The following is a 22,744-nucleotide window of genomic DNA, read 5'->3' as shown; positions in this document are numbered from 1 at the left end:
CCGGGGCGGGGCTTCCGGACGGCGGCGGCGCGGCTGGTATCGCAGGGCGGCGGGGCGGCGGCGGAGGCGGCGCGGGCAGCGCGGCGGGCAGCGCGGCGGGCATGGCGGCGAACCTGAGCCGGAACGGGCCTGCGCTGCAGGAGGCCTACGTGCGGGTGGTCACGGAGAAGTCCCCGACCGACTGGTGCGCGACGCGGCGGGTCTGTGCGCGCCGGGCGCGGCTGTGCGCCCCCCACCCGGGACCAGCCCGGGACTGGGCTCCCGGCCTGGCCGTGCTGCCTTTGGGGGGCTGCCGGGTGCCTGCTGGCCGGAGGACGGTCCTGGGGCAGAGGAGGGCTCCGCCGCAGCCTCCTGTGAGAAGGCGGAAGCCACGCCCCGGCCTCCCCTGACAGCGCCCTGGGGTCTGGGCTGGGGTGGGGGGCGTCCAAGGCCGTGAGCGTGGACTTGCGAACCTCCCTTTCTCTTGACCGGGCCGAACCCAGGCAGGTGAACCAAGAGGGGGTTCTTGGCTGGGCACCGCAACCGGGACGAGCTGTCCGGCTCCCGCCCTGGATGTGCGGGGAAGGTGTGCGAGTCCCAGGCGGGACCCTTCCCCAGGCCTCGGCGCGGGGCCTGGGTCGCCCAGGCGGTTGGGAGGCAACCCCTCCCTGGGCCGGGGTTGTCCTGCGCTCCTCATTCTGCGAGGCGGCTTTGCCTGCTTTGCTCAGGCGTCTGCCGTTCCCACCGGTGCCTTTGGGAATACTTGACCCGCCTCCCCCCGCCTGCCTCATACCCCGTCAGCAGGATCTGCACCCCAAGCCAAATTCCCCTTTCCCCATCCACGTGCAGTCACCTGCTTTGGCCCCGGAAGGGGGCTCTTGGCCACCAGGGTTAACCTGCACCGACTCCCTGGATGACTCCTAGCCTGGCTCCCAGTCCATCCCCGTGCCCCGCCTTGCTGGGAGGCATCTGGGTTGGGGTGAGGCGTGTCAGCTCCCTGTTCTTCACCTGGGGCTTCTCACCTTCCCAGGCAGGTGTTGACCCCACCTTCCCCCCCCAGCACGGGCAGCCCTGTCCCGGTCCCCCACCCACTTGGTCACAGCCACTCTGAGTTACTCAGCAGATAGTGGCCTTTCCCTACGTGCTCGCTGAGAAAACGGCTCAGCGGTGTCACTTCCTCACCGATAGCTTTGCGGTGGTGGAGGCCCATGCCCGCCCCAGCCACTGGCTGTGGGTGACACAGCTTCTGCACCCGACCATCATGCTCGCACGGTGGCCACACCTGCTTGTTGCCGCACGGAAGACGTCTCTTCCTCAAACCTCAGGCTGGTTCCTCTTGGCCCCCCTGCTCTGCGGCGCACTTCCTCTTGCCATCCCAGGTGGCTCTCAGCCTCTTGGCCCTGGGGAAGGAGCCCCCGCAGGGAGGCCCTCTGGATTCCTGGGGCCCTCACATTCCTCCAGCTCTGGTTGACTTGGATCGGAAGCACTGGGACACGTGTGGTACATCCGCTGGAAGGGCTGGAGTGGCCCTGCTTCTCTGGACTGATAGTCTTACAGGGAAAATCATCTAGGCCCAGGCACAGAGGCAGAGGTGCCATCCGGTGTGGAGGGTCACACAGCGTGTAGCCTCGGTCAGGGCCCTGGACAGGCTCAGGCAGGGCCCAGCCCTGGCTCTCCGTCTTGGGTCTGCTGCCTGCCCTCCTCCTGGCCAGGGCCTGGGATGGCTTGTTCTCTCTGCTCTGTGTGGCATCTGCCCATGGCACTCGCTGCCTGGCAGCAGCTTCTGGGTGCAGGAATGCGTAAACATTTTTTGTCTCTTCAAAGCCGTGTATCTGGTTACCAGACGAGGGCTTCACCTGTGAGCATGTGGCAGGTCATCCGACTCCACAGCTTACGTTTTCCCGAGTGGACTTGTGTTCCCTATCTCACTAGGCTGAGCTGCAGGTCACCTGGCCACCTGAGAGAACCTGCCAGGCGGGTCGCAGCAGGGTGGGGCGGGGCGGGGCGTATCCACCAGGCCCTGAGTACAGAAAGGTGGGGCGGGCCTGGTGCAGGCCACAGAACCTGCGCGTGTCTTCTTCCAGGGCACTCTTTACCTATGAAGGCAACAGCAATGACATCCGTGTGGCTGGCACGGGCGGTGAGTGTGGCCTCGGGCGGGCTCCCCAAGCCCTGCAGCGAGGTAGGGAAGTGTGCAGAGGGGAGGCGATTGTAGCCGTCACAGCAGAAGGAGCGCTGCTGTAAGTGTGGCTCGGCCGCAGCGACAACTCCAGGCCTCCTGCAGCAGCTGGGGGGGCTCCCTGCCCCACTGCCCCTCATGCGCCAGCCCCAGGCAGTTAGTAAGTGAAAATACTCCTCTGTGGCCTCCTTCACCCGGGACAGCAAGTGGTGTAGCCCTGCAGCCTCCAGGACAGAGCCACGGGAAAGCAGAACCATGCCTTCCCAACCCATGGCCTGCCTGTGTCCTGAGCTGCTCCTCCCTGCAGGAAGACCAAGGCTCAGTGTTGGGGTGAATGCTTTAGGGCAGCCCTCCCCACTCCATCTTCTGTCTGGCTCTGAGGGTTGGCCCTCTGAGGCCCTGGAGCCTGAGCTGACATCGAGTGACCAGCAGCCCAACCCTGCTGTCCAGGGGCCCTCACAGGGGCCCAGGCAGCCAGCCACTGGCACAGAGGCCTGCCGTGGGAGTCTCCTGGCCACTCTCAGTGGCAACGGCCTTTGTTTTCTTATTCTAGAGGTCCCCAGGGGTTTAGAGGCGTAGTCTTTAGGCTAGTGTGGGTGAGAACAGTCACCATAGGTACTCAGCCAGCGGGGCAGGGCCCAGGGCAGCTCAGCAGCCAGAGGGAGTGGGAAGGCCTGGTGTAGAGGTGGCCGTGGCCACTGGGGTGGGCTGGGGCGCAGGCCGCCTCTAACTGTCCTTGTGGCACTGCAGAGGGCGGCCTCGAGGAGCTGGTGGAGGAGCTCAGCAGCGGGAAGGTGATGTACGCCTTCTGCCGGGTGAAGGACCCCAACTCCGGCCTGCCCAAGTTTGTCCTCATCAACTGGGTACGTGGGGATTGGCCATGAGGATGCCGCCGAGGCCAGGAGAGCCCTCAGTTGGCCGTGGCTGGTTCATTGCGAACAGTTCACCCTTCAAGCCCAGAGACATTCCCATCAGATGGAGTAGGAATGGGGCAGCCAAAACAGTTGGGCAGAGGGCCAGGACTTGTTGCGGGGCAGGTCACCCCAGGAGAGACCCTGTGGTGGGAGGCAGCGCTGCCCTGCAGAGCACACTCTGGGCACCTCGAAGGGTCTGTGGGACATGCTCAGGAGACTGGCCTCTGCTTTGGGGGTTGAAAGTTTGCCTCCGGGTACCCGGGGAGGGGAGCAGTGGCTCTGGGAGTGCCCTGGGTCATGCTGGCTGTGCTTGCATTGCAGACGGGCGAGGGTGTGAATGATGCGCGGAAAGGAGTGTGCGCCAACCATGTTAGCACCATGGCCAGCTTCCTGAAGGTGAGGGCCAAGCCAGTCCTGCTGCAGTAACGGGCAGGCCTTCCACTCCAGCTGTCCAGGTGCTGGGCCAGGAACTCACCCACCACTGCCATCCCGTCTGGTCATTGGGCCAAGATCAGAAGATTCCACTCCCAGGCATGAGCATGCACACCTTAAGTTCCAAAGTGCATGTATCAGAAGAGATTCATTTTATTGGAAAGGCAATTACAGGCACATCTTCCTGGGTCTCCTGCGTGGGTACAGGAGACCAAGCACTGGCCACCCTCTGCTGCTTTCCCGGACAGCAGGGAGCTGGGTCATGAGTATAGCAGCCTGGACTAGAACACAGTGCCTATGTGGGATGCCAGTGCCATAAGCAGAGGCTTAGTTTCCTGTGCTGCTGTGCCAGCCGCTGACTGGCATTTTGCTTACTGGCAAGGAGACTTCGAGTGTGGTCCTGCCAGTTCTTCAGTTTTGCTCATTTAGCTTTGATTGCGATTGGGTCCAGAGTGACAGGACACTGGCAAGGGTGCGGCTTCTCAGGAAGGAGGCTCTCTTTGCAGAACAAGGTGGTTTCCCAGTGTTGTCTCAGCTGCATGCCACCTAGCCCAAGGGAGGCCTTTGGTGCCTGGGCACCCATTGAACTACAGCAGGGGTGTCTGCCCTGGGGAGTGGGCAGGGCTCTCCGCAGCAGCACAGGTGCCCGGGTGTGCCCCAGCTGGTTGGCGGGAACCTTGAGGGAAGCCCTTGCTTTAGAACCCTCAGTGCAGGGGCTGGGACCCACCCTTAGCCTCAGCTGAGGGAGGCACGCACTGCTCTCACCACAGGGGGCTCACGTGACCATCAATGCACGGGCAGAGGAGGACGTGGAGCCCGCATGCATCATGGAGAAGGTGGCCAAGGCCTCAGGGGCCAACTACAGTTTCCACAGGGAAAGCAACCGCTTCCAGGACACAGGGCCTCAGGCCCCCGTGGTGAGGCCACCCCCCATCCCTGCTTGAGTCCTGGGGCCTGCCTGGGGGTGACTGCCAGTCCGGAGCCTTGATCTGGAGCTGGCTCTGAGGGGATACAGCCCTCTGGTCGTCCTGCCACCCTTAGGCCACGGTGCCCCATGCCAAGGGGAGAAGCTTCGTGTGGTGTTGGGATGCAGCCCCAAACCACAGCCACCATGATGTGGGAACTCCTGCTGCTGTGACCCTGTATCCTTGGCAACAGGCGGGGCAGGGCCAGGAGCCACTGCCTCAACCAGCAGTATATGCTGGCTCCCTGCTCATGGCTCTGCCAGTTGCTAGGGGATGCTGGGGGATTTCTCTGCCTATGGGATCTGGCGCTTGGGACGCTGGCTGCCTTTGCCCAGCCTCACAGCTCTGCCTGTGGCCTGACCCAAGGCCTCAGTGCCAGCACACGCCCTCACCCCACAGGGTTCTGTGTACCAGAAGACCAATGCTGTGTCTGAGATCAAGAAGGTTGGCAAAGACAGTTTCTGGGCCAAAGCTGAGGTGGGTGCTGCTGGGTAGGGCAGATGAGCTCCCTGCCAGGCATGGGCTTGGGGGGAGATGGGGGATGGGCTGTTTGCCTGTGTGGGGAATGCCCATCAGCCCTCCTGGAATGTACACGGGTTGTCCCTGCGCTGGACAGTGGTGGCTCCCCTCCCTGACACACCTGTGGGAACTGGTCCGAGGCTGGGCCCAAGGCCAAGGGGAGGTCGGCTAAGCAGGCAGGCCCCCCTGCAGAAGGAGGAGGAGAACCGCCGGCTGGAAGAGAAGCGGCGGGCAGAGGAGGAGCGGCAGCGGCTGGAGGAGGAGCACCGGGAGCGGGAGCTGCGCGAGGCGGAGCTCCGGGAGCAGCGCTACCAGGCGCAGCAGCTTGCGGCCAGCCCCGCCAGGTGAGCCCAGCCTTCCCCTCCAGGTGCGGAGTGGGGACCAGGTACCCCGTGCTGCACCTCAGCTGCCACACCGGCCTTGCCTGCAGGACGAGTGAGCAGCAGCAGGACGTGGCTTCAAGAAACAGAGAGGAGTGGGTAAGGCTGGACACCTCTCACCCCCAGAGAGCCTGGGCACCTCAGGTTCACACCCCCATGGCCTCAAGGCTGCCCCTCACCCGGGCTTGCTAGCCTCCATGGAGTGCACCCAAACCCAGCTGAGGCTTCAAGAGGCGTGGTGCGGAGAAGCAAGGGCAGCAGTGCCAACACAGGCTGTGCGGGCCCCAAGCCTCCAGATTACACGTACACAGCCCTGAGGGGCTGCCCTAGGAGGGATGCAGTGGGCCACAGCCTGGGTTCCTGCTCCCTCGGCAGTGTACGTGTGTCTGCCCGCCCTCCACCAGGAGTCAGCCAGAGCACAAGCCGTGCACCCGCGGGAGATCTTCAAGCAGAAGGAGCGGGCCCTGTCCACAACCTCCATCTCCAGCCCTCAGCCAGGTAGACCTCCAGCCTGGGGCCTCCACGAAGCCCCGAGTGTGTGATACGGGCAGAGGGGCGGGAGGGGAGGAGGCCTGGAACACTGGTGGGTCATGTCCACGTGTGTGTGTATGTGTGTGTGTGTCGCTTTCTTACGGGCATCTCTGCTGTGTCTGCAGGCAAGCTGAAGAGTCCCTTCCTGCAGAAGCAGCTCACACAGCCGGAGGTCCCCTTCAGCCGGGAGCCAACTCCTACTTTCTCCAGGCCCCGGGCAGGCAAGGCGTGCATCCTCCCAGGGGCCTGCAGGGGGCACTGGTGGAGTACAGGGGTGCTGGGGCTACAGAGGGGTTCAGCCCTATCATGGCCTCTGCTGTAGGTGCCCCTGAGGAGCCAGCGCCCCACAGCCCTCCAGACCTTGAGCAGGAGCAAGAGGAGGCTGTGTACGAGGAGCCCCCGCAGCCAGAGGATCTTTACGAGGCGCCTCCGCTGGTGGGTTCCCTCATGGGAGGGCTCGAGCATGCCTGGGTTTCCTATGGTGCACATACTACAGGCTGTGAGCACTGAGCCAGCTGTCAGGGACCAACCCTGGCGTGCTGGCTGGCCCTGAGGTCCCTTGTCACTCTCACGTCCGGCAGATGCATCAGGGAGCTGGCGCAGAGCAGTACGTGCAGGGCCAGGACCTCAGCGGGCAGGGGCTATGTGCCCGAGCCCTGTACGATTACCAGGCAGGTAAGGCTCCCAGTTGGCCACCACACCTCGCAGGTCTGGTGCCGGGGTATGGGGTGCCAGTGGACGGAGAGTGGGAGGCAGAACCCCTTGGAGCAGGGATGACCTCGCATCCCGCCCGGTGTTAGTGCTGCTGGCCGGGGGCGCCCGACGGCAGCTCTGGGGAGGGGCTTGCGGGTGGCGCTCAGCCACACGGAGCCCCTGCTGCAGCCTCGGGCCTGCCCCCTTGCAGCGGACGAGACCGAGATCTCCTTCGACCCCGAGAACCTCATCACGGGCATCGAGGTGATCGATGAGGGCTGGTGGCGCGGCTACGGGCCAGACGGCCACTTCGGCATGTTCCCCGCCAACTACGTGGAGCTCATTGAGTGAGGCCAAGGCCGTCCTCCCCTCCGCAACCAGGGACACAGCTGAGCGCCGAAGCCTGGGGACAACCTGTCACCCCAGACGCAGCAATAACCTGGTGATTCCCCAACGGTTCCTGCAGTCCTGGCTGGGCGGAGCTGCCTTCTGCACCTGCCTTTTTTCCTGCTCTGGTTCTCGGGGTGTGACCACAGCTGCCTAGGTTGATGCTTACCCTCAGGAGAATGGTCTTTGGTGACATCCAAACCAAGTCGGAGCCAATCTCAGTGAGGGCTGACCCTGAGGATGGGCCGGCCTGTGAGAGGGGTCCTTGCCAGGCTCCCCTGTGGCTGCCCCCACGGTGCGGGCCACTACTGACTGACATCTGAGGTGTGCTGGAATGGCCTGCACGCCTGCCGTTGTGTCCCAGCCTGTCTATCTGAAGAACGAATCTGCCAATCACTTATTTGATGGGTTTCTGGCTCTGCTGTGCCCTGAAAGCTCCCGTGGGAAAGTACCTCCCGGGGGTGTGCGCTGTGCTAGGGCTGCACCCTCAGGGGCCAGTGACAAGCCACCTGGAAGAGCATAAACATGCCAGCTGGCATCTCGCTGTGTGTCAGTGGCTCTGGGAGAGGCCCGGCCATCCAGCCTGTGGCCTAGGGCAGCGCCTGGCCCCTCTGCTCAGGTGGTGCTGCGCTCCAGGCCACTTCCCAACCTCCCCTGCAGATGTCCTCCCCCAAGTGGGGGAGTCCCTGGTAGGGAAGCCCCCAGACTGACAGGGCGTGTCTGCAGCAGGGAGGTGGGACTCAGGGCAGGGAAAACAGGACCACCCCCTTTCAGAGGAGCACACCTTGCTCCCTGCAGGGAGGCCTGCCTTCCCTCTGGGCCAAACACATGGTCGCTGCATGGCTCAGCACTGAGCTGCTTGTGGTGGACTGAGCTTGGCAGGCCGTGAGCCTGGCACGTCTGGCCACACACCTTGAAGCAGGGGGAAAAGCTGGCTTTATTGCCGGTGCCCACCCTCACTTGGCCTTGCCCTGGGCTGCCACAGCCTCCATAGCTTTGCGCACGGTCTCCTCATCTCCCAGGAAGCGCATGGGCTTGGTGGGCTTCAGTGCCTGGTCCAGCTCGTACACGATGGGGATCCCCGTGGGCAGGTTCAGCTCCATGATGGCCTGGTCCGACATCCCTGGACCAAGGCACAATATCCATCAGTCCCTCTGGCACCAGCCCCATTCCTAAAGGTCACAGACAAGCCAGGCTGGCAGCTACAGAAATAGCGTAGTGCTGAAACCAAGACCTGCGAAGTTGCCATCCACAGCTCATCCTGCATGCCGGGAGCCGAGAAAGCTCTGCTCCCAGCCACTGGGGTGAGGGAAATCCAACCCCATCTGCTCCAGGGCCCTGCTGGCCGGGAATAGCAGCGCGACCTTTGCTGGCAGTGCTGCCCCACCCTCTGCTACATAGGATGGTCCAGAGTGTTCTCTGCTGAGTCGTGCACCCCCTGCCACTGTGCTGCCTGTCCCCTCACCAGGCCAGGAGAGGCCCCTGAAAAGAAGGTCTGGAGATGGCAGCTCCCCTCGGGCCAGTGTGTCAGCATAGTCCCCACCCTGCTGTATCTGATGGCCTCACCACAGACCCACGTCTGCTTCTGCACTTAGACTTAGAGGGGCCAGTCTCCGCTCTGCCCAGGACCGCCTGGCAGTCCAGAAGCCCTGCCCGGCTGGGTGCCCTTGGCAGGAAGCCACCCTGGAGCTTGCAGGGGCCTGAGCTTTGGGGCAGTAGTTAGCACTGGGCAGCTTTGTGCCCATGACCTTTGGGGATGTCTGCCCCACGTCCTGGTGCATGCATGACTTCTAAACACCTTCCCCAGTTGGCCCCTCACCTTCCAGATGCTTGACGATGCCCCGCAGGCTGTTGCCGTGGGCTGCGATGAGCACCCGCTTGCCAGCCTTGATCTGCGGGGCAATCTCCTGGTTCCAGAAGGGCAGGGCACGTGCGATGGTGTCCTTGAGGCTCTCACAGGTGGGCAGCTCCCCGGACGTCAGCCCTGCGTACCTGCGTTCCTGGGGAGTACAGGGACACTGCTGTTCCCTCCCTGGATGCCAGCCCCCCGCCCAACCCTGGGACCTCCCCCACACACACCCCAGGCTCACCTTACTGATGACAGCATAGTAGGGGTGCTTCTCATCCATGGGGGGTGGCGGGATGTCGAAGGAGCGCCGCCAGATCTTCACCTGCTCCTCCCCGTGCTTGGCAGCCGTCTCTGCCTTGTTGAGGCCTGTGAGGCCCCCGTAGTGGCGCTCATTGAGGCGCCAGGTGCGCACCACGGGCAGCCACATCTGGTCTGTTCCATCCAGGATGGTCCAGAGTGTGCGGATGGCCCGCTTCAGCACTGATGTGTAGCAGATGTCAAACTCCATTTTGGCGTCCTTAATGGCCACAGCCCCCCGCTTGGCCTCCTCAGCACCCTTCTCGCTCAGCTCTGCGTCGAACCAGCCGCAGAAGCGGTTCTCCTGGTTCCAGGTGCTCTCACCGTGGCGGACCATCACTAGGCGGTGGGTGGCCATGGTGGTGGTGGTGGACAAGGGGCTCTGGGGCCAGCGCAGCACCTCGGCAGCACCCCGGCTTTATAACAGTCCATGCCCTGCCCCCACCCAGCCAACTGCCAATCAGCATTCCAGGAGGGACAGGCGGTGGCAGGTAGCCAGTAGTAGAGCGGGTGGCAGCAAGCCTAAGAGCTGAACCTAAAATAGCCCAGCTCGGGCTCCAGTGACAGCCTGTGCTGTGTGGGGCCTCAGAGCAAGGCCAGGCAGAAGTCAGGCCTGGGGGAGGGGGTGCTCCAGGGCCCACTGCCACAGCCCCCTCAGCCCTCCCTAGCAGGCAGAGGCACAGTGCCAGAGACCAGCTCAGCTGACTCCAGAGCTCAGGAAGGATGTGTGGATCGAGCAGGAAGGCAAGACGACACGTGGCCCACTAGAGCATGATGCTCATAATGGACGACTCAGAGAAGTCGCCTTCTTTATTCATACGGAAATCATCACAAGCTTTTGCACAACATCCAATTGTTTCATTTTTACTTCGTGGTTAAAAGAATACAAAAACAATCCTAAAAAAATTACTTCACTTCAAAGAAAACATTCTCGGCAAGCCATTACTCATTCAAACCTGCAGACACCAGCTGAAGCCGGGAGCTCCACGGTTGGCATGCGGTTACATCCAAAATCAATTTTCACTAAACCTAAACTAATATCAAGGATACAAAATTTTAAAGAAACTTACAAATGAAAAGTTTATAAAGGCATATGTCATAGATTCTTTCTTAAATCTTACAATCAATGATATACTGATCACCTCACCTAGTACCTATTCAATTGTTTTTGTTCTTTTGTTAAAGGGCAGTGGGGAGGATCAGGGCAGTCCTTTCTCTGAATGGAAGGCCTTCACTACAAACTTCCTTTTATCTTTTTGAACTATTTTCTTTCCCTGATTATAAGTGGCAATATAAGGCATAAGTTTCAAACCATTTTCCTGTAGGGGCTCACAGCATTTGTCTCCCTTTAGAAGATGCCCCGTATACTTTCCGCTTTATGTGGTGGGAAGCCAAACTGCGTCATCCGTGTAAGGCAGCAGTTCGAAGCTGCGCAGTAAACAAACTCTTTGTACTTCCATTATTGTCAACTGTTGCCAAGCCATTTCTTAAGGAGAACATTATGGCACAGGGATGCAAAGGCAAGTGAACCAATGCACATTCTATTGTTTTTCTAAGCACTTTTTTTAAAAAGATTCATTTATTTTTATTGCAAAGTCAGATATACAGAGAGGAGAGACAGAGATCTTCCGTCTGATGATTCCCCAAGTGACCACAACGGCCGGTGCAGCACCGATCCGAAGTCAGGAGCCAGGAGCTTCATCCAGGTCTCCCACGTGGGTGCAGGGTCCCAAGGCTTTGGGCCGTCCTCGACTGCTTTCCCAGGCCACGAGCAGGGAGCTGGATGGGAAGTGGAGCAGCCGGGAATTCGAACCGGCACCCATATGGGATCCCGGCGCATTCAAGTCAAGGACTTTAGCTGCTAGGCCACGCCACCAGGCCCTCCTAAGCACTTTTATACTAAAACTTTTGCAGGGCAGGCAGGTAAGCTACTTATTAACTAAACACTAGCACACAGCCCCTGTAAGATCACAAGGAAGTTGGGCAACAATCACCAGGCTTTATGGTAACAGCACAGCAAACATGAGTTACAGAAACTGATACAGTAAACAAACAGATGAACAAGAAAAGGAACATCACAAAATCTCTGTACTCAGACACGCTGGGCCACCAGCACTAACAGGAGGAGAGGCAGTGAGGCGTTACGCATCCCCAGTCACGCTTGGCCAGCGAGGTCATCGCAGTCCCAGCAGGAAGACTGCTCAGAATGACTTGGGTCTCTCAGGCATCCGGTGGTCTGGTTCGGGGGGCAAACCCCTATACCCAAGCAAGGTACAGATGAGGCCGCAGGCTGGGCAGAAAGGAACAGGCACATGAGGCTCCTAGCTAGGAACTGCCATGGGTGAGCAGGTGGGGACAGGCAGTGGCTTGTGCCAAGAACAGCAGAACCCAGGTGGGGACACTGGCCACAGGGGCCACAGGCCATGCTCCACAAGCTGGGGGGCCGCCCTGGTCCCTGGCCAGGGCAGGAACCCAAGGGCCGGGTATGAGGCTGGCTCTGCAGGGATCGACCCCCAGCAGGTGGGCAGCACTCAGGATCACCAGGGCAGGCTCAGGCATTCCTCTCTTCTGGGGGCAGATAACGGAGGCCCAGGTGGCAGAAGATGTCTTCCTCAGTGGCCGCGGGCAGGTAGGCTCCCTGCAACAGGAGCTGACGTCAGCTGCCCCGCCCAGGCCAGGCTGAGGGATGGCGCAGAGGTTGGAGGCACTGCAGCACCCCAGTGGAGGGGTCAGGACATACCTTCTCAGGGTCAAATAGCCCGTGGCTGTTGAGCCAGAGCCCTTTCTCCTTCCTGCTGAAGCGGCGCAGCTCCCGCTCAAACAGCTGCAGGGCAGGAGGGAGACTGCCCTGAGCAGGGCTGGCCCAGCCCTGGGTTCCTCTCACACCCCTTCCTGGGAGCCCGACCCACCTGGGAGCCGGTCCAGCCCAGCAGAGCAAAGGCGAACTGGCTGCTGGGGGCCACCACCAGGTCCACCCGCACAGCCTTCCAGGCTGGGCCAGGCCCCAAGGGGCCCCCAGCAGCAGCTCTCTGCGGCTGCAGTAGGCGCAGGATGCACAGGCTCCTCTCGAAGGCATCCATGGTATGGCTCTGCCAGAGCAGGTGCCTGGAGTCCCCGCAGCGGCTGGGCTGGTGCTGGTGGTACAGGACCAGGCCCTGCCAGGGAGGCAGGCTTGTGTGGCCAGGCTGGGCAAGGTGTGGGGAGGGGGCTTGGGCAGAAGCTGGCAGGAGACCCTCACCTGGTCCTGCAGGCTTTTCATCACTGTGGACAGCAGCCCAGCCTCCTGGCCCTCCGTAGGGTGCGAGATGAGGAAGTCCACATCGTGGCCCAGCAACTTCCCCCTGAGAGAACTTGGTGATACCGGACCTGGGGCGAGTCCTTCCAAGGAGGTCCCAACGCTGGGGGAGAGGCCCGGAGCCGAGCCATGAGGACATGTGAGGTTCCCCTTACCTCCGGAAGCCTCCAGCCAGTGTGACAGTAGCCCCGGGCTGGGCCTGCCCCACAGCTGCCTCCAGCAGGCACTGCAGGGCCTCGGCATCTGGCCGCTGGACTGGGCAGCTCAGGTCCCGGTGGTACTGGAGCCCTATGAGAAGCAGAGGCTAGCCTCACATGGCCGGTCCTGACACCCCACCACACTATCTCCCAGCAGCACAGGGCAGGGAGGCAGAGGCACAGCCCAGCCCTTCTGCTCCAGGGCCCCAATGTACTCCTGGACAGCAGGGTGCCCAAGCCCTGCACCCCCACCTCCCAGTCAGCTTCTCCTGCCTGGGGCTGCAGCTCATGATACAGTGCTGCAGTCAGATGGACTGATACAACAGGGACAGTCAACTTGCAGGTTGTCCCTTCTAATGTCGTGGTCTTCCCAGCCATGACACGAGATGCCACTATGAGAAAGACAGTTGTGCCACCAGCCACCGCCCACTCCCCAGCCATGGGACACAGCACCTGGTGTCGTGGGTGCTCCGGGAAAACGCTGCTGGCACTCTCGCTGCCTGTGGCATGGGAGGTGTGGCACAGGAAGCGCTGGGCTCTCTGTCCACAGCTGAGTCAGGCAGCAAGTCTGAGGGGCCCTCTCCCAGAGCCCTCGGGCAGGGCAGGCCGGCCACCTGGAGGGCACAGCTGCCACTGGCAGCTCAAGCAGCTCCCCCATGCAGCAGAGATGTGAGTGACACACAGAGCCTGAGTGGGTTCCAAGGCCATAGACACCCACCTTGTGACAGATTCAACTGCAGTTTAATGCCCCTTGAACTTACGTTGGCCCCCAGTCATGTCAGCATGACTTGGACCCCTCCACAGACCTACAGCCAGCAGCACGGCCCTGGGCAGGTGGGCCCCAGCTGACCCTGGCCCAGGTGAGTCTAACCAGAAGACAGTGGAGAGGAGCACAGTAACACTCAACTCTTCCGATCCCAGGCAGCCCACCTGCCAGCGGCCACCAGGCACCTGCGCACCCCCACCCCCTGTGCACCAGCGCTAAGGGCCCTGGGCTGCACATGTTCCACACCCAGGTGGCTTGGGAGCCCTAGACAGCCTCCCTTGAGCTCACCAGCCTTCTGCTGTGAGGTCAGTGTCCGGGGATGCTGACAGAGGTCATCCAAGCTTCGCAAGCCGTCCTGATACCAGCGGTCAGCAGTCTTCACCCCTACCCCGAAGACCTGGGTGAAGAGCTGTGAGCGAGAAGAAACAGCCCACTGGGGTAACGCTCTGGTCGGGGGAGCACACTCCCCTGGCAGCCAAAACCCACATCTGGAACCCGGGCCACCCAGGCAGTGCCCTTGGCTCCCGGGCACAGCCCCACAGATATTGGGCTGGACACTGGACTTGCAGCCCTACTATGTGTGCCCTGCCAGGCCTCAGCGAGTTGCAGGCACTGGCACCAGGCCCCCAACACAGGGGCTCCCACAGGTACCACAGCCCATGCCCTGGACCGACCACCCTGAGCCCTCCCAGACCCACAGGATGAAGCAGAGGGAGCCTGGTTGCCTGGAAGCAAAGAAGGCTGTTGTGTAGCCAGCACCTGGGGCTGCTCTGCAGAGCAGCAGGAAGGGGTGGCCGCCCACACCTCCTCCCATCTGGATCTCTGGGAGCCAAGGGTGCCCCATCCCAAGGGTCTGCCTGCCTGGGCACTACAGGCACCCCAGGAGACCTGCTGGATGCCCTAAACACAAGGGCCCCCATCCTGCCATAGGCTGCTGCCCCACAGGGCTCAGCTGCCTTCTGCTGAGGCCTCCTCATTAATGGTGGACAGCATACCCTCCCCAAGGCCATGCTGTACCTATGCCAACCCAGCTACGAGCCAGGCGGCAAAATTGGGTCAGAGCCAACAGAACTAAGGCATGAGGTGGCCAGCAGTAGCAGGAATCCAGGCATGGCAAGGAAGTGGCACCCGTGACCAAGGACAGGCTAGTGCCGGGTGACACCAAGAAAGGCTTCCCTTCAGGTGTCGGCAGCACAAGGCCTGCCTGAAGATACTCATGGTCAGGTAAGGCAGACGGTGTCGGGGGACCCAGTGCTGGGGTCCATGCAGTGGGTGTGGAGGACACAAGGGTGTGTGAACTATTCCCCTGCAGGCAAGGCCGCCAGGAATTTCCCGCTGCGTGGCAGGGCCCTGCGGATGTCTCTGCATCCACCTGCAGGCAGGTGCACCTCCCTCTGCATGGACACCTGACCACCCCGCTGAGAATTCTGTAATCCATTGAGGCAATGTTTGCCACTGCTGTGTGGGTTTTTACTACCAGTGTGAGCCTGGAAGTCGATGTTGCTGGAAGGCAACAGAGAATGACTCTTGGCAAAAGGGCCTTTTACAATCCCTGCCGTCTCTGCTGCCCCCCTTGACCATATGGCTGGGAGGGCTGGAGAACGCTTATACTATCATTACAAGGCTAATGTAGGGTGTTTACTCCACGGGTGTCGTGGGAACCAATGTTTAGGGTTTTCTTTGCTTGATCTTTAGGTCCCTCCTTCTGTGATGCACTTCCTCCCCTAGCTGATTCAAGATTAAGTCCTAGAAAGTGTTACTGATTGATATGCACCATCTATTGAGAACTTCCTGACCACAGGGTCAGGATAGATAACACCCTGCTTTAAGATGAAATAAACGGCAGAATTATCCTGGGAAACACATACTTGACCATGCCGTAAAACGTCTGTGCCAGAGCTTGTGACTGCTTCTGTATAAATAAAGGGGACAGCTTTCTTGCATTGTCCATTATGATCATGAAATTGTAGTGGTCCATTTATTTTCTCTTGCGCCTACTCCACCCACCCTTTGTGAGTTCTGAACTTGGCTTGAGCTGGAATCCAGCAACCCAGGCATCAGCTGCCATGTCCGACACGAGGCCTTCCTGCTGCCTGTCCTCCCTCCAACCCCAGCCACACACCTTCATGGTCCGGAACCTCTCTGAGCCCCGCACACGCTCCACCTCCTCACACAGCCCGCGTTCCAGAAGCTCCTATGGGAGGTGACACAGCCAAGCTCTGGGCAGCCAGGTCAGACAGGGCACAGCTCAAGAACATGGGGGACAGACTAGAGCCCAAGGGGGCCAGGCACCCCAGGCCCTGCAGCTGGGGGCTTGGTGAAGTCAGGATAACAGAACTTGGAAGCGGAGCCTATGTCAGGAGACGGTCGCTGCCAGAGCTGGGGAGGGATCTGGTCAGAGCCCCAGGAAGCCAGGAGCCCCGCAGCTGGGTCCTGGCTAACACAGCCCATCTCTAAGCTGAGTAGCAAGCCCTGGGGCGCATAAATATCTGCTTACTAAAGCCATAACTTCATGCAGCTCCTGTAACTACGTGTCCTAGCAATGAAGGTGTACAAAAGGGAACCTCAATCTGTGGGGTCCTCAAAAACTCTTGATGGGGCCAGTGCTGTGGCACAGAGGTTAAGCCGCTGCCTGCAGCGCTGGCATCCCAGTGCGGACCAGCTCAACACCCGACTGCTCCACTGCAGACCCAGCTCCCTGCTTACAGCCTGGGAAAGCAGTGGAGCATGGCTCACGTTTTGGGGGCCCTGCACACAGGCGGGAGACCTGGAAGAAGCTCCAGGCTAAAGCCTGGCCCACCCCCTGCCATTGTGGCCATCTGGGCAGTGACCCAATGGATGCAAGATCTCACTCTTCCTCTTTCTGTGTAACTCTGGCTTTCAAGTAAATAAATATTTCTTTAAAAGAAAGCAGAAAACTACTCATGGGGCTGCTCAGGGCCTCCTGGGAGCATCAGTGGTTGGCCGGCCCTTCCTGATGCAGGTGATACCCGCCAGGAAACTACAAGTGTGCTGGCACCTCCAGCCCAGGGTGACATGTGCCTACCTGGACGACTCTGGAGGAATGTTCTCCGAAGTGGGGCAGTGCCTGTAGCTGGCTCGGCGCTGTGATGGGGCAGGGCAGGGCTCGGAGCACCGAGGCCGCTCTGCGGAAGGACAGGAAGCGGCCTTCACTGCCCTCAAAGCTGGCTGCCTCTGCCAGGGTCTCCAGGGCCTCCTGCAGGGGACATGCTGGCAAGGACAGGGCACTTCACCCCGATATGGCACACCTCACCCTTCCCCGGCGGTAGCTCACCGACAGCATAGTGTTGTGGTGATGGAGGGGCGTGGGCCGCTGGCAGGCATAGGTGGGCAGCCACAGTGGCCCCTGGGGTCCTTCCTCTGGCTTGGGCACCTGTGGGCAGGAATGCACAGGTCACCAGAACCTGTCTTTGCTGCCTCTCTGGGGTATCCACCCTGCTGGGCAGGCAGAGCCCAGCCAGAGCACAGCCAGGGGGACACTGGCTGCAGGGCCCGCCCAGCAGGGGGAGCCCTGGGGCAGGCGGAGGCCATGGACTTGAAAGAACCTGCAGTCCCAAGCTGGCACGGCCCTGCCCTGGAGGCCACACTGCACCAGCTCACCTCCAGCTGATGCCTCTGCTCCAAGGGGATGGGCTGTCCCGCGGCCATGCTCTCTGTGAACCAGCTGACATCCAGCAGGGCCGGGAAGGGGCAGCCCGGGGGTGCGGCCGCTGCCCAGCACTCCTGCCAGCGGCCAGCCTCTTCTGCAGACGTCTGCTCCATCACCACGTGGGTCACCTCGGGGCTGGGCAAGGAGAAGGCAGGGGAGGCCCAGGGCCCTTCCTGTTGGTCAAGTGCCCTCTGTCCTTCTGGGACACCAGGCTGACTGTACTCCAGCCCCTTGGAACTGAGGTCCCTGCTCCAGCAGGTGGCACCCACCATCCTACAGCCCGCCTCTGACAAAGGAGTTGGGGGGAGGTGGGGCAGGGTGCCCAGGGCTCCGGTCCACTCCAGCCAAGGACTCACCCAACCTTGCAGAGCCAGTGCAAAAACAGATGGGACATAGCCCCTCACGTGTGAACTTCCTCAACCCAGTTAAGCAAGGGCACCGGCCCCAGCTCCAACCCTGGGGGTGAGGAGGCCACTGAGCCTTCCACCTCGCTGGACGCTGCCCACACTCCAGTCCCGCCAGCATCCTTCTAGACCCCAAAGGCCGGGGCCAATTCTGAACCCAGCTGCAGGTGCGGCCCGGAGGAGGCGGAGAGGGCTGAGGTACCCGCCAGGCCGGGGCAGCGCGGGAGCGGCCCTGGGGGGCTGGGCACGGGATGGGGGGTCACCTAGGGCCGGGGATGCCCCGCGCTGCGCACCTGCAGGTCTCCAGGACGCGGAAACCTTTGGACCGCGCCAGGCGCGTGAGGAAGGCCCGGCGAGTGCGACCCATGCGCGACTCCACCAGGTGGATGGCGACATCGGGAAAACGCACGGGGCACTCTGCAGAGGCAGCGGCGGAAGCCCCGGCACACGAGCCCCGCGCCCGCCGCCGTTTCGGGAGCATCCGGGAGCGTCCCCGTGGAGGCCTGCGGAAGACGGAAGCCGGGCTGAGCGCCCGCTGGGCCCCGCCCCGTTCAAGAGAAGCCTTAGGGCGAGCCTGGAACCAATCAGAGCGCTGTAGTGTCCGGGCTACGCCGGAGGCCCCGCCTCTATGCAAATATGTAGGCTGGCTCGCCCCCTATGCAAATGACCCTGGCGGGATGCCTTGTGTGGCCTACAAAAGCGCTGGGGAGGCGTGGCCAGGCACGGAGGAGAGCCTTGGGCATGGGAGGTGTGGTCATGGCCGGGGGCGGGGCATGGGCATGGGAGGGGCTTCGTCCAGGCTCTGGGGGTGATGGGCTTCACCTGTGGGGTCAGCGCGGCCTGCGCGCCCCTGACCAGTCGACCCATGAACGCCCACACCTGCGTGGGGACCACGTCAGGGGTTTTCAGCCGAATGGCGGCGGGGTCGGCGATCTTGCAACCACGGTAATTGGTGCCTTTAACACCAAAATAAATTCCAGATGAGTGATGCGTCTAAACCCGGAAAAGAAACCAAAACCGGCCTGGCAGAAAGGCGACCGGAGTTTTCTTGATTTCCATGTGACGGTCAGCTTGGAAACTGCCAGGAAAGCGTGACACAAGGGCCTGAGAGCTGGAGGCCCTAGGGCAGGAGCACAGGCCGCCATGCGCACTGGTACACCTGCTGCAGGTAGGAGGTGGGCACCTAGCCTGTGCAGCAAGAGAGGCTCCTCCTTCACCTGAGAGACTGCCAGCTACCTCCCAGCTCCCAGCCGGCGTGCGCTGAGGGCACTGGAAGCTGATTTGGCAGCCATGGGCCAAGAAGGGGAGGCTAGAACCCCGCGTGCTGCCTCAGCAGTTCCAGGGTTGGGAGGGCGGTGGGGAAATGGAACGGATGGACACATCTATCTGTGGCCCTTTCTGCACGGCCTGCCTCCGCGGTGGTTTGCGGGGGGCCCTAGCGGAGGCTGCTAGCGGAGGCCGTGGGGTGATGTCTGCGCAGGGCCGAGCTGGGTCCCAGCAGAGGCCCAGGTGCCCACTCTGGAAAGCACAGCTTTGGAGTGCTGACACTCGGCTCTCCTCAGGCCAGCCGTCCAACTGCCTTGCACGGGACCTGGACATGGGCGTTGTCCTAGCACCCTGGGGAACTAATGTATGGTCTAGGCAGAGTTCCTGGGGCCCAGAGGGGCTCCCCCAGGCACCTCCAGGGCATAGCAGCTGCAGTGTTCAACAAAGGTGGAAGGCACTGAGAATGCAGTAGTGCTGGCTGGGGCCCTGACCACCTGCATATGTGCAGCCACGAAGGTCCCCCATCCACATCAGAATGCCGACAGGTTTGCAGCTATACCACACTTCTGACCCACGTTCCTGGTGACGGCCCAAGGACGTGGGTTCCCGTCACCATGTGGGGGATCCAGGAGTGCTCCCAGCCCTGCCTGGGAGCCAACAGGTGCCATGCAGGAGGGGTGTCCTTGTGGGCCTTCCTGACTGCTTCCAGTGTAAGGTGGGGCTGTGTCTGTCGGAATACCTGTGGCATACACACTGGGGACGTGGGAGAGTGCCCTCCTGCACAAGAAAGCGTCTTCAGGACCCTGTGGGCCCACAAGTGGTACAGACATTTTTCATTCTGTTTGTACAACCGTTATTTCAAAGAACAGGGCCCCAGTGTGACGGCTCAATTGGCTAATCCTCCCCTCATTAGCACTGGAACCCCATATGGGCACTGCTTCACATCCTGGCTGCTCCACATCCCATCCAGCTCCCTGCTTGTGGCCTGGGAAAGCAGTCGAGGACGGCCCAAAGCCTGGGGACCCTGCGCCCGCATGGGAGACCTCCCGGTTCCTGACTTGGAGTTGGCTTGTTGTAGATGCTCCATATAAAAGACTACTACAGCCAATTTATTTTTTTATTTTTTAATAAGATTTGCTTATTTTTATTGCGAAGTCAGATGTACAGAGAGGAGGAGAGACAGAGGAAAATCATCCGTCCGATGGCTCACTCCCCAAGTGAGCACAACGGCTGGAGCTGAGCCAATCTGAAGCCAGGATCCAGGAGCTCTTCCGGGTCTCCTACATGGGCACAGGGTCCCAAGCATTTGGGCCATCCTGTCCCAGGCCACAGCACGGAGCTGGATGGGAAGCAGGACCACCGGGATTAGAACCGGCGACCATATGGGATCCCAGCGCATGCAAGATGAGGACTTTATCCACTATGCTATTGTGCCAGGCCCTAGGTGAGGACTTTAGCCGCTAGGCTATCACACCGGGCCCAGGGCAGTGAGCTTTTAAGGGGAAAAAAAACCCACATCCTGGTAAGGTTTATGCCTGCAAGCAAGCAAGCAAGGGCATAGAAACCACAATACACAGATTAGAGCCAAGACTAACAATTTTATAGTTACAGTTCCAGTTCAGCTTCTTGGAAATTGGTTCCACTTTTCACGGGGCGGTTCCCAGGACCTGGTTCCTCCCAGGGCAGGAGGACCAATCTAACCCGGCTGTTGCCATTGGATGCACTCACTCTGATTTTTCACCCTGTCACAAGTTCAGCTCCAACCGCTGCAGCCACTTAGGGAGTGAACCAGCAGATGGAAGATCTCTCTGTCACTCCTCTCTGAAAACCTGCCATTCCAATAAAAATAAAGAAGTCTTTAAAAAAACAAAAAAAGAGTTCTTGAGCAGCTGGTTCAGCCACCAGCCGTAGCACTAGCATCCCACAGCAGAGCGACAGTTCGAGCCCCAGCTGCTGCACACCTGGTCCAGCTCAGCCCGAGGGCCTGGGAAAGCAGCAGCACAGGACCCAAGTGCTTGGGCCCTGCCCCCACGGGGAGACCTGGCCTCGTGCGGCTGGTGCGGTCAGCTGGGGAGTGACCCAGTACGTCAGAGCTCTCTGTCACTACACATTTCAAATAACATTTATTTTTAAAGTTCAAAAAAACGGAATTAAAAGATAAGTTTTTTTTTTTTTTTTAAGTGCAGAACATTTGTTGGATTCCAGGCACCTGCTCTGCTGGCCTGAGAGCCCCCAGGATCAGGCCAGGGAGGCTCCGTGAGAGGCAAGGCCTTGGCCTGAGCCAGAGGGTAACTGGAGAGCTCTCCCTTGCCCTGCCATCCCCTCCCCTAAGTTGCTGTCTGCTCTGTGGGACACAGAGCCTGCTGGGGTGGGTGGTTCCAGGGAATACACCCGACCCCAGGTCCCCTTCGACACTGGTCCCTGCCCGGCCGGGCATCCTGCTGAATGGGTGCTCTGGCGACTACAGCGCCCGCAGCACCCTCTCTGGCTGCCACAGCCTGTGCTGAGGTCTGCTATGAGCCCCCATGCTTGAGTGTGCTTGTATCCAACTACTTGTGGCAGTTCCCCTTCTCGGGCAAACTCCCCTTCCCTGCTCAGAGACCAGGGGGTCACTCCCAAGCGCCACTCTCCACCAAGCATCCCAGGAGGGCCCTGTCCTTACAGGGCCAGGACTCTGCCCTGCTCTGGGGCCTAGCCACCCCCCACCCCTACAGGCAGCCTGTCAACAGTATTCATCGGAGCCAGTGGTGGGGGGCGGGGGAAGCTGCTGATAGCTGAACCTGGGCTGCCAAGGCTGCTGGCCCCGGGCACTGGTGTGGGCGCCTCTGCTCTCTCAGCCTGGTGCTGGGGTAAGGGTGCCGGGCACTGGTGTGGGCGCCTCTGCTCTCTCAGCCTGGTGCTGGGGTGAGGGTGCTGGGCATTGGCGTGCGCGCCTCTGCTCTCTCAGCCTGGTGCTGGGGTGAGGGCAGCCTGGAGTAGTGGCTGGGCTAGCAAAGGATCACAGCCTGGGGCTCCAGTGGGAAGTCTGCCAGGTCCGGAAGCCTCACCCGCCTGCTAAGGGGATGAGCAGCTCTGGTCAGGACAGGCTCTGTGGGAGCAGGATGCAGAACTGCAGGCCCTCAGGGCTCCCGGCGGGCGGTCTGGAGTGTGGGTGAGGGCAGAGAAGGCCTTGGCGCCCGGCCACCCAAGGGTTGGGCTGGAGGATGCAGGCAAGTGCTGCATCCTTACTCAGAGCCTTCCTGGTGTTCCCAGCAGGTGTTCCCGTTGGCTTGGTGGTAGGGGGCACCAGGACTCCTGCAAGCTGCTGAGCCTTCTGTGCCCTGCTCTAGATGATTCTGTCTGCATCACGGCAAAATGGAACCCTGCTGTGCTCTTGCACAATGGGCCCAGCCCATTCTTTAGGTGTCTCCACATCCTGCTGCTGATCATAGATAGGGACGTGGCCCTCAGCTTCCTGCCGGTCACAGACAGGGACATGGCTGCCAGCTTCCTGCTCCCTGTGGAACACAGAGTCCTGAGAGGCTGCACAGGCAACCACAGGCTGCCTGGCACAGCGGCGGGTCAAGGTCAAGGAGAAAAGGGGACAGCCAGGAAGATGATCCCTGGGGGAGCACACCTGAGAAGCCAGGGCCACACTGCTCGCTCCAGGAGATCCCCTGTGGTGACCAGCTGTGCTTGAAGTGCAGGAGTGCATCATGGGGGACACACGATGTCAGATGACAGGCAGATGGCCAAGGGGACTTGGCTGGGACACACAGTGACTCAGAGAAAGGAGTAGCAATAGTGCCTCCTGTGGGCTTTGCCTGTGACAACAGGCTCCGAGTGGCAGAGACCGCGTGGACAGGAGGCCTGATGCAGTGGGCGCTGGCACAGGGCAAGGGGAGGCCACTCCTGGTGGACTCAAGAGAGGAGGACCCAGAGGCTATAGCCACGGGGACTGGAAAGCCGGGCCCAGTCCCCGTGGCTGTGGCCCGGGAAGCACTTTGCGTTGACTCCAAGCGAGAGGGGTTTTTGTGCAGAG

The 22,744-nt window shown here is 61.1% G+C and overlaps 3 protein-coding genes across 4 annotated transcripts; 1 reads left to right on the top strand and 2 right to left on the bottom strand.

The window, feature by feature from the left end:
- The first annotated feature begins 64 nt into the window (after positions 1 to 64).
- DBNL (drebrin like) lies at positions 65 to 7,379 on the top strand. The gene is made up of 13 exons (XM_058678349.1): positions 65 to 184; positions 2,064 to 2,119; positions 2,909 to 3,021; positions 3,394 to 3,468; positions 4,275 to 4,421; positions 4,869 to 4,946; positions 5,181 to 5,332; positions 5,419 to 5,467; positions 5,773 to 5,866; positions 6,025 to 6,120; positions 6,222 to 6,334; positions 6,481 to 6,574; positions 6,804 to 7,379. Exons 1-13 carry the CDS (start codon positions 102 to 104, stop codon positions 6,941 to 6,943), a joined length of 1,290 nt encoding a protein of 429 aa, XP_058534332.1. The 5' UTR covers positions 65 to 101; the 3' UTR covers positions 6,944 to 7,379.
- Positions 7,380 to 7,897: 518 nt separating this feature from the next.
- Positions 7,898 to 9,488, bottom strand: PGAM2 (phosphoglycerate mutase 2). Its single transcript, XM_004582265.2, has 3 exons — positions 9,070 to 9,488; positions 8,799 to 8,979; positions 7,898 to 8,102 (listed from the first exon to the last, which is right to left on the bottom strand). The coding sequence occupies exons 1-3, from the start codon at positions 9,481 to 9,483 to the stop codon at positions 7,936 to 7,938; spliced, it is 762 nt and encodes a 253-aa protein (XP_004582322.1). The 5' UTR covers positions 9,484 to 9,488; the 3' UTR covers positions 7,898 to 7,935.
- A 2,137-nt stretch (positions 9,489 to 11,625) lies between these two features.
- Positions 11,626 to 17,939, bottom strand: POLM (DNA polymerase mu). 2 transcript variants are annotated; one of them, XM_058678348.1, is made up of 11 exons: positions 17,751 to 17,939; positions 17,005 to 17,188; positions 16,679 to 16,777; positions 16,430 to 16,600; positions 15,506 to 15,577; positions 13,672 to 13,792; positions 12,576 to 12,708; positions 12,364 to 12,475; positions 12,035 to 12,280; positions 11,866 to 11,949; positions 11,626 to 11,763 (listed from the first exon to the last, which is right to left on the bottom strand). In XM_058678348.1, exons 1-11 carry the CDS (start codon positions 17,936 to 17,938, stop codon positions 11,677 to 11,679), a joined length of 1,497 nt encoding a protein of 498 aa, XP_058534331.1. In that variant the 5' UTR covers position 17,939; the 3' UTR covers positions 11,626 to 11,676. The 2 variants fall into 2 exon arrangements, with proteins under 2 accessions (XP_058534331.1, XP_004582321.2); XM_004582264.2 differs by having other exon boundaries at positions 11,627 to 11,763; positions 12,364 to 12,466.
- Positions 17,940 to 22,744: the final 4,805 nt, after the last annotated feature.

The sequence above is a fragment of the Ochotona princeps genome, chromosome 20 (genome assembly GCF_030435755.1).
Source record: "Ochotona princeps isolate mOchPri1 chromosome 20, mOchPri1.hap1, whole genome shotgun sequence".
NCBI classification, from domain to species: Eukaryota; Metazoa; Chordata; class Mammalia; order Lagomorpha; family Ochotonidae; genus Ochotona; species Ochotona princeps.
Note: the sequence above shows the minus strand (reverse complement) of the source record. Positions and strands in the feature narration are given on the sequence as shown.